Source organism: Polyodon spathula, chromosome 13 (genome assembly GCF_017654505.1).
Source record: "Polyodon spathula isolate WHYD16114869_AA chromosome 13, ASM1765450v1, whole genome shotgun sequence".
NCBI lineage: Eukaryota > Metazoa > Chordata > Actinopteri > Acipenseriformes > Polyodontidae > Polyodon > Polyodon spathula.
The window spans coordinates 10,042,041-10,051,569 of record NC_054546.1 but is presented as its reverse complement, the minus strand read 5'-3'; the positions used below and the strand labels follow the sequence as shown (position 1 = coordinate 10,051,569).

Here is a 9,529-nt window from a genome sequence, read left to right as displayed (position 1 = left end):
ATATATCCTGCCCGCTATTACAGTTTTGTCACATGATTTTATCGGTAATGTAATCCCAGTTTTACATATAGACTGCTCGTTCTCAGGGTTCGGCCACTTTGCTTTTATAATTTTCCAAATTCTAGGCCGATTTGGTTTTCAGATAACGTCCCAGATTCTGGGCCGCTTTGCTTTTCTGAATTCAGCCCCGTTTTTGGATATTCTGCTCAGCTAACAGCCGAGTTTCTAAGTCATGCATGCTCAGTTTATCATAAAAAGTACATGATAACTGGATTGTGAATTCTTTAAAGAGTAACCCTTAGTATATGAATCAAAGTTAATGTATTTTTTTTTTTACTCTACACAGAAAACATTGTATTTTTTTATGAAGAAACAGAAATAAAATGTTTTTTTTTTTGTTTTGTTTTTTTAATGTATTTCTTTATTACAATGAAGAAACTACATTGCAGTGAATTAGATACTTGCTTGAAAATTCCTTTTTCCTTTTCTAAAAACAAAAAATAAAAACAAATGAAAACCAAATCGGTCCAGAATTTGGGGCATTATCTGAAAACCAAATCAGCCCAGAATTTGGGGCGTTATCTGAAAACCAAATCGGCCTAGAATTTGGAAAATTATAAAAGCAAAGTGGCCGAACCCTGAGAACGAGCAGTCTATATGTAAAACTGGGATTACATTACCGATAAAATCATGTGACAAAACTGTAATAGCGGGCAGGATATATATTAGCAATTAAAATAAATCACGCAAACGATTATAGATATATGTGTTTTGCTGTATAAGAGTTGCACTCTGCACCTGCTGGCAGATGTCTCAGTAAAGTGAGACAGACATGTCAAATCAAAAATAAACAAGCTGCTGGGGATAGAGAAAAAACAAACAAACATGAGGATCAAGAGAAAACAAACCAGCTCACAAAATGACCACAGAAGAAATATTACATTGTAATTTATCAAAATCTTTTGAAAACTCCAGCACTGAAGTTGAAACCCCATCTGTTAAACAGCTAGAGGACATATTGTATAGTGGCCAGTCGTCCTGTAGACATGTAGATGAAGTGTGGCCTAACATCTACCTTGGGGATATGTAAGTACAGAGAAGACTTTTGCAAAGTTTGTACTATGGTGTGTTATTTTTTAATGATCCATGACTGTGTTTTTTATGTCTAACTAAAATAGTAAAAAAATAAAATGTTTTTTTGATTTGAAAAGGCTGCCATTCATCCTTTATTTAAGATCGATTTCAGATTTTCTATTTAAAATTTTCAAATGGTACAGTCGACTAGTAATCTACAGTTGCTCCAAATACAATGTGCCACGCCCTCAATAACTCCTGTAACACTGTTCTGGTTGACACAGTATTTGGTATTTGGGGTAATGTGCATTTTAATTGACTTTCATATCATAGCCACAACAAGTTGGACTGATTTCTAGATTTAAGTGTTTTACTTCAGTGTTATTTTTCTATTTGTTGCAGGTATATGGCTCATGATAGATATGGCCTGTGGAAGATGGGAATCACTCATATTCTAAATGCTGCTCATGGGAAAATGTGCTGCAAAGGAAGTCAAGATTTTTATGGTACAACTGTAGACTATCATGGAGTCCCAGCTAATGATCTGCCAGATTTTGACCTGAGTCAATATTTTTATTCGTCAGCTGATTATATACATAAGGCAATCAATTCTCCAGGGGGTAAGAATTTTTTTTTTTTTTTCTAAGTGTACTATTCATGACCTGTATTCCTGCCTTTAAACTGTTGAGTAGATCAAGAAAATGTATTATAAGAACATTTGCATGGCAGTGGTTGGTTGATAACAGCCTTCTGGATTTCTTGTGAAACCCTTAGCATAGCCACCAGGTCATTACCTCATCACACGTGAAAACAATCTCTTATCAAAGAATGCAACCTGTTTATGAAATAATGTCCCAATGGTCCTGAAAAGCAATTGTTTATGTGAGTATGTCTGAACACTGATGTTCTTCAATTAATAAAAACAAACTTCTGTCTTTTGAAAATACGGTCATTTGTAAAGTACAAACTTAACATTTACCATTAGCAATATGATTTTGTCAGCAAAAGCCAGCAGCAAAGACCCAGGCATAATTGCAGTTGTTAAGCTGGTGTGTGAAGTCCTACTTAGTTTAGTTTTCAATGAGGCATGCAGCAAAGGAATGCGAAGAATGAACTGTAGTATCAGAAGCTGTTTCTAGTTTAAAGTTTTCCATTGCCTTCACATACCTGGCTTTGAAAACAACCCCATTCCAGCTCATGTGCAATTTCTAAACAGTGAGTGAAGTTCAACCATCAGTATTTGGAAATCTCGATTAGCACTAATCTTAAAACAAGGTAGTGGTAATCAGTGTCTGTGAAGCCATTCAAATGACGAATTTAAAAAAGGAATAATATTATTATATGTATATTATATTTTGTATGCTAAGTATGCTATTTTGTAGCCTCGATAGTAGTAAAAGGATATGTATTAAAGTAGTTATAGCTAATGAAATAATTCCATAAATCCAACCTGTTGTGCACTTTCTTTTGCTAAATTATGAAGTTTTGAAACCCTTATAGCAAATAAAGGCAGCACAGCAAGGGAGATTTATGGTGTATTGTGTTAGCTACAACCCCTTTCATTGCATTTGTAAGTTTCTGGTAGTTTTACAAAATTATAAGTAGTTGTAAAACTGCATAATTATTTCATATTGCCTAATCCAAGATTTCTGTTTTTTACTTCACAGCCAAGATTTTTGTGCATTGTGCTGTAGGAGTGAGCAGATCTGCCTCCTTGGTGTTGGCCTATCTAATGCTTTATCACCACTTCTCCTTGGTTGATGCCATCAAAAAAGTGAAGGAAAACAGGTGGATTTTTCCAAACAGGGGTTTCCTCAAACAGTTACGGACTTTAGATATCAATTTACATAAAGAAAGATATTAAACTGAATAGGGATCTAGGTCCTTGCATGTCAGTATCACTGGCTATCAAATTGGTATTTTCTGTGTGTTCTCAGGCAACTCTAGAATACAGTACATGATCCCAGTAGTAAGAACCATGTGTTTTTCAGACTAATCTGAACTGAATCATAATGCTGTGCTGTAATCTGTGGCCAACAGCTGTGTTGACGATTGGTCTATAAGCTGTGAGAAACATTATAGAACACTGTTCCATAGTCTGAGAAAAGAGACAAAGTAAACATATAATTGTAAATACTAATGTTCAGATGTGGTTTTCAATTATGTTTATTCACAGATTCAGCCTTGCTAGCATAGTTTAAATTACAATCTGCAAGACACTGCTGATCCCCTTTGTCACAGAGTGAATACAGCTATTGTTAGTGTGAAGAATACATAACTGGATGCTTTGGTGTAAGTCTCCCACTGTATGATTTGCAAATGAACAATATAATCTAAAACTGTGTGGTATTCTTTGATTCTGTCCTTTGTATAGAAAAAGCAATTTATTTCATCCTCTATATAATATCATCTATAACAGTCAAAGAGATATGCCTGTTGCAGTTGCAGAAGATTTCGCTAAATTGCATAGTCTGGTTTATATACTCTGTATCTTGTTAAATGTTAAAATAGTTTAACTTAATGGAAATTATCCCTTAGAACTGTTGGTGTTGTTAAAAGCTTAAAGAGCAATTTACATAATGTTATTTTAATGTATATGAAAATATACTATTGTTTATTGTTGATAACTTTTCATGTAGCCCTGTAACAATAATGTTTTACAAAGCATGCCAAAAAGAGTGTTTTAATTGTGCATTCCTGGTATACTACAAAATAATGCAAACAACTGTACATTCTATAGAGCCTACTTTACACATTCAAAATGGCACTCTGCTTTAGATTTAATTCATCTTCAAAGCAGACATTATCAACTGTAAAAGGCTTTCCTCAGTTTCCAGGATATTTATTTGGGTACAGTAAGGATGAATCTCTGCAGGATTATATCTTAAATTATTTATATTTTTTCAAATCATTATAACTGCATTAAATAATAACCATTCCTGCCAAACAGGCATTCTTGGTTTGAAATAGGATTTTAGACTTATCAAAGGCTGCATATATAGAAACTCAAATCACTGAAGTTTAATCCTGTTACACAGCAACCAGTAATGATAATTTATAACCATCTGTGAAAAGACTATATGATCATGGTTAACAGTTCTGCAACCCTTAAGGGGATGGGGGTTGTTAACTCTTTAGGGTCCGAGCTATTTTCGATTGTTTTTTTTACTGTTGTTAGATTTGTGGTTATAACTCTTTAACTATAAATGTTACAGGTACATGTCATACATGAAATTAATGTGCACATACTAGGCTTTCATAAAAAAATAGTCTGAAACTCACCCTATTCAATAAGGATTACAAAAACCACAGAAAAAGAAAGACGCTTTTTAGAAAAAAATAATAATAATAATAGAAAACATTCAAATTATTCATCCCAGACACCCTGATCATGTGGCACAAGATGGGGCTGTTCACTTTGGTTTGAATAGACAGCAAGGTGTCGACCATGGCAATATAACCCTAAACAGCTCTGGTCTCGTCATCTGATCCACAAACACAAAAATAATATAACCATTTATCGGACAATAGTTCCTTGTGCCTTTGATGTCGCCATTTCTCTTATTTTGTAAAGATTTTGTATGAAAATGTTTGTTTACTGCACCAAGGTAGGTCTGTTTTCAGCGCAGCAGCAACATTCCAAAGCACTCACATTTAAGTCTCCTAATGTAGTCATCTACCAGAAATACACAAGTAGGACCTCATTTTAAAAGTCTGAACATAGATATAGAATCCTTCTATATCTATGGGTCTGAATCTCCTCTTTCCAATGATGTATCGCAAGCAGGGCTGTCTCTCACAGTGCCTGAGTAAAAGAAGTTGAAGGGCGAGGTTGCCAGCGGGATATTTAACATTGGGCGGACCCTAGCAGCTTCTAGGAGAAAATAATTGGTTGTTTTAGGGTTTGCTTTCTGGTAGCTTAGTATGTAGCATATAAAAGTACATCATCCTCCATTTGAAATTCTTGCATGAGTACATTTCTGCATGTAACTGCATACAGTACATAATGCTATTTTTAAATATTCGGGAGAAGGGAAGGTGGTGGCACTTTTATAGTGAACATCTCAGATGCTGTTGCCTGCTTCATCATTCTTACCATGCTAAATTCAGTTTGTTTGAATGAGCTCAGAAAGAAGGTGTTACATATTGGACCAGTTGCCAATAAGTGGAAAAGAGAGCTAGGAAAGCACCCCATAGAAGAACACAGGTTTAAGAAAATGTATAGTCTTTTTAGACCTACAATGAATTATTTTGTCAATTAAAAAGATTAATTGTATTAATTGCTTCTTTTGTGTGATGGGGATTTTTGCTCTTTAACTGGCTGTAAAAAAAAAAACTATGGAAATGCCACAAAATAATGTATTTGGCTGAAATATTCCAGTGGAGTATGAAGTATTCAGCCCAACAATAGGGTTTAAGTCACCATTGCATCAAAGGTGTGTTATTTTCACGCTAAAACTAATGTTAATTAAATTTTAGGTTATTTTGTTTATCCATTAGCTAATGGACTCCAAAATATTTTCCTTCCTCAATCTTTATAAAAAGAAAGAGCAAACCAGATAGTGTGTGCTTATATATATATATATATATATATATATATATATATATATATATATATATATATATAAAAATAACTTAGTTAGAAATGAATAAACTAATCACAAAAGTATTTAATTGAACAAATGATCCCTGTCCACAACTTTTGCAGCCTACCCACTGCAGTGAAAACAAATAATGTAAAACTGTGTTTCCCAATAAAATAACATATTGCGCATGACCACAGCCACAACTGGGCATGACCATGCGAGTGGACTCAGGAGTGAGAGACGAATGATTGTGTTAGTCAACAGTGAAACGCAGCCATTTTAAGAAACAGGGTAGAAACATCGAAACCACTAAAAAGCTTGGGAAAAAAAAACAAGTTTAATTTGAACCAGAGATGCCACTGGGTATATGGGCTAAATACAAAAAAAGAATACTGCTGGGAGAAAGAAAAAGGGTTAAAAGAATGGATCAGCAGTGAACTGGCACTGACTCAAAAACAGCGTGTAGGTACTGTAAATGTGAAGTCTGAGCACATCATAGCAATCTGTTAGCTCACAGTAAGGCAGAGAAACATATTAGAAACGTGGCTCCCTATTCAAATGCAAGAAGCTTATTTGACACAGGATTTAACAAAGTACAAGTTGACAACTCCGTTAGAATATGTGAGTTGAAGCTGGCAGCCCATATTGCTTACCATTCCAGCATCCTTACCACAGATCATTTGGGATGCAAAGAAGTTCCACTTATAAAATCTGTCATCAGGCCTGTTGTTCATCAGGAGATGCTGGAAGACACTGGCAAAGAGCCATACTCTTTAATTATGGATGAAGGCACGGACATCAGTGCAAACAAACAACTCTGTGGTGTTAAGGTACTTCAGCAGAAAATTTAAACGTATCATGACATCATTTGCCGAGATTGTTGGCTTGCCAGTCTTGTTTAAATTCTTAAAGGAAAACAAATTAGAAGTGGAAAGATGCATTGGTCTGGCAACAGACAGTTGCAATGCAATGTGTGAGAAAAATAATTCGGTACTAACAAAATTTCAGGAGGTGAATCCAAAAATTGTGTACATCGTGTGTTTGTCATTCACTGCAGCTCTGTGCATCTAAAGCAATGGATGTACTTCCTCGAAACATTGAGTACATGGCATCACAGACGTACTCGTGGTTTTCCCACAGCACTCAGTGTCAAAAGAAGTACCGCAATCTATATGCCGCCATTAATGTTGGAGAAGCCCCACTTAAGATTTTGCAGTTTTCTGACATAAGATGGCTCGCAGTTAGTTGATCGAGTGCTTGCTCAGTATGAAGAGCTAAAGTTGCACTTTCAGCTTACACAGGACACCGAAAGGAACTACAGTGCTGAACTACTGTACCAGATGTATTAAGACCTCGTAAACAGAACCTATCTGTTTTTTCATCAGCCCGCTGTCAGTGAGGTCAATAGAGTAAACAAGCTGTTTCAGCTTGACAGCACAATCCAGCAAAACTTCTTGCTGATTTAATGACATTTCACCGCCGTTTGATCCAACAAATCATGAAACCTCATGATTTTCCAACGTAACTTGCAACAAAGACAGCTTGCCACTTTCAGCAGTTGACTTGGAATTAAGTTCCAGTTAGAACTGTCAGAATCAAAGATCGAACCTCAGAAAGCAGAGGATGTCAAACGCAGATGCAGAGATTACATGTTTGAGCTTCTGAAAGAGATAAAACAAAGATTGCCTCTCAATATCCAGCAACTGGAGTCACATACCCTTCTCAGCCCAACTGTTGTACTCAGTTCCAAAAAAAACACAGCTGGCAAATTTATCATTTTTGTACTTTATAGTGGAGTTCTAGGCAAACTCGAACAGCAATGGTCAGCTTTCAACAATGTACCCTGGGTGCACAGTGAAGAAGACAGCCAAATTGAAGAGTTCTGGGTTGAAGTAGCGAAACACATCGATGCAGCTGGTTTCACTGAACTTGGTCTTTTTGCCTTAGCACTTTTAGCTCTACCATTTTTTTCACAAATGGCCTAAATTAAAACTAAACTAATGAACCGAATGCAAGAGAAATTGTTGGAAAACATTCTTAAGGTCAGAGTATATATTGTATACAGCATAATAAGATGGCTGCGACCAATTTCAGCCATCCAAAGCAATGTATCACTATTTGCCGCGAACATCTGTGAAGCAAATAATGCAGAAGATGGTATCGACTCCAAGGAGCTTTTTTTAAATGAAAACAAATTTAACAAGTGTTTTTGAAAAAAGTTAAAACGTACAACGTAAAACTTTTTTCTTTTGCACGTAATTTGTTACATACAGCACTTTTTTCTTTGGACATTTTTAAAATAGACTTGAGATAAACCGGCGTGATGATGACAGCTGGCCCTTACATGAGGAGATTGTTTTTTTTTTTTTTTTTGTTGTTTATGTGTTATATTCCAATGTATGGGGCAAACTTACAATTAACTCTTAATTTTGTGTTTATTTTTAAAAGAAGTCAAATTGTTGGGTCTATTTTTTGCAATTTGTTAAGGTGCATTTAATTGATTTTGATCACCTAATTAGATTGATGGTATAATTATTTTTAGTATGCTGTTTGCTTTATACTTACACCGTGGCTTTTGCCTTACTTTATTATTTGTCTATGGTGAGACCTTTACACTGACTCAAAAATCCCTAAGGTGTTGTGAGTACTTTAGTCCTGGAGTCAGCTAATGCTAACAACAATGTGCTCATTGTGTAACTATGTAACCTAACATAACTGTTAAGCTAAGGATATTGTGATATGATTTACAGTTTAAAGAAGCAACTTCAGTTTTAACCATATTAGTTTTAAAAAGAAGTGAGCAATGGTTATCTACATACCATTAACCAATATATTTTGTCTTGCTAAAGAGCATTAGCCCAGGACAGGTGTGCATTACAGAGCATGGGTATCACACATGTATTAAATGCTACACATTCCAGACAGGGAAGCTTCAGCCACCAAAGCTTCTATGGCAAGAAGATACAGTAGTATGGCATAGCTGCAGATGACTCCCCTGAATTTGATCTGAACATCTACTTCAAGGCTGCAGCTCAATTTATACACAAAACACTGAAAAAAAAAGATGGTACAAGCCTATACATTTGTTAAAATAATTACTCTTTTTCTGTGTTTCTTATTATTTCAAGTCAAATAAGATACTTTAATATCAGTCTTTGTCCAGGTCTGTAATGAATTATCACCAATCATATCTGTTTTTGTTTATATACCCATGTGTTACTTGTTACAGGAAAGGTCTAATGCACTGCATTCTGGGAATTATCAGATCTGCCACCTTGGTGTTGGCCTGCCTCATGCTACATCATCATCTCTCAATCCAGGATACCAATCACAAAATTATTCAAAACAGAGCAATTTATCCAAACAGGTCTTCTAAAACAGTTAACAGATCTGGATATTCAGTTACAAAACAAATTAAGAATGTGTCAGCTTCTTTAGTGACAAGTGGAAAAGAATGAAAAAAAGAAAAAAGAAAAACAGTTCCTTTTAATAAATATCTGTGGAATATTCTCCTGGATCTGGGTGTTATGGTAATTGTTCCCTGTCATATAAATAATTTTCTCCAAGACGTGCATACCATACTAACAACCTGTTTCAGTCATTATAAAGGGTGGGACTGAGTATTATTTACAGTGCAGGTTCATATTTACTTATGGCTTTGCTGTACACTGAGTCACAATTAACCCACTACTGGACAATTTCTGGAAAACAAGTAAAATATTAATATAACTAAATACATATCTGTGTTTTGTGTTTAAAATAATAACATACAAGTTAGATACCATTATATTATAATACCAGAGTATTACCCTGAGGAAAGGTTATGCAATAGCAGGCCAAGACATTCTTTATAATGGCAAAGTAACTCA

At 35.1% G+C, this 9,529-nt stretch overlaps 1 protein-coding gene across 1 annotated transcript; it reads left to right on the top strand.

The window, feature by feature from the left end:
- The first annotated feature begins 808 nt into the window (after positions 1–808).
- Positions 809–4,287, top strand: LOC121326106 (dual specificity protein phosphatase 13-like). The gene is made up of 3 exons (XM_041269276.1): positions 809–1,086; positions 1,477–1,694; positions 2,742–4,287. The coding sequence occupies exons 1-3, from the start codon at positions 920–922 to the stop codon at positions 2,936–2,938; spliced, it is 582 nt and encodes a 193-aa protein (XP_041125210.1). The 5' UTR covers positions 809–919; the 3' UTR covers positions 2,939–4,287.
- Positions 4,288–9,529: the final 5,242 nt, after the last annotated feature.

What these genes read in the sequence shown, in the direction of transcription:
- LOC121326106 (XM_041269276.1), top strand. Translation starts at nt 920, where the DNA reads ATGACCACAGAAGAAATATTACATTGTAATTTATCAAAATCTTTTGAA. An exon ending in AACATCTACCTTGGGGATAT is followed by an intron (nt 1,087 to 1,476) that starts GTAAGTACAGAG and finishes TATTTGTTGCAG; the next exon opens with GTATATGGCTCATGATAGAT. An exon ending in GGCAATCAATTCTCCAGGGG is followed by an intron (nt 1,695 to 2,741) that starts GTAAGAATTTTT and finishes TTTACTTCACAG; the next exon opens with CCAAGATTTTTGTGCATTGT.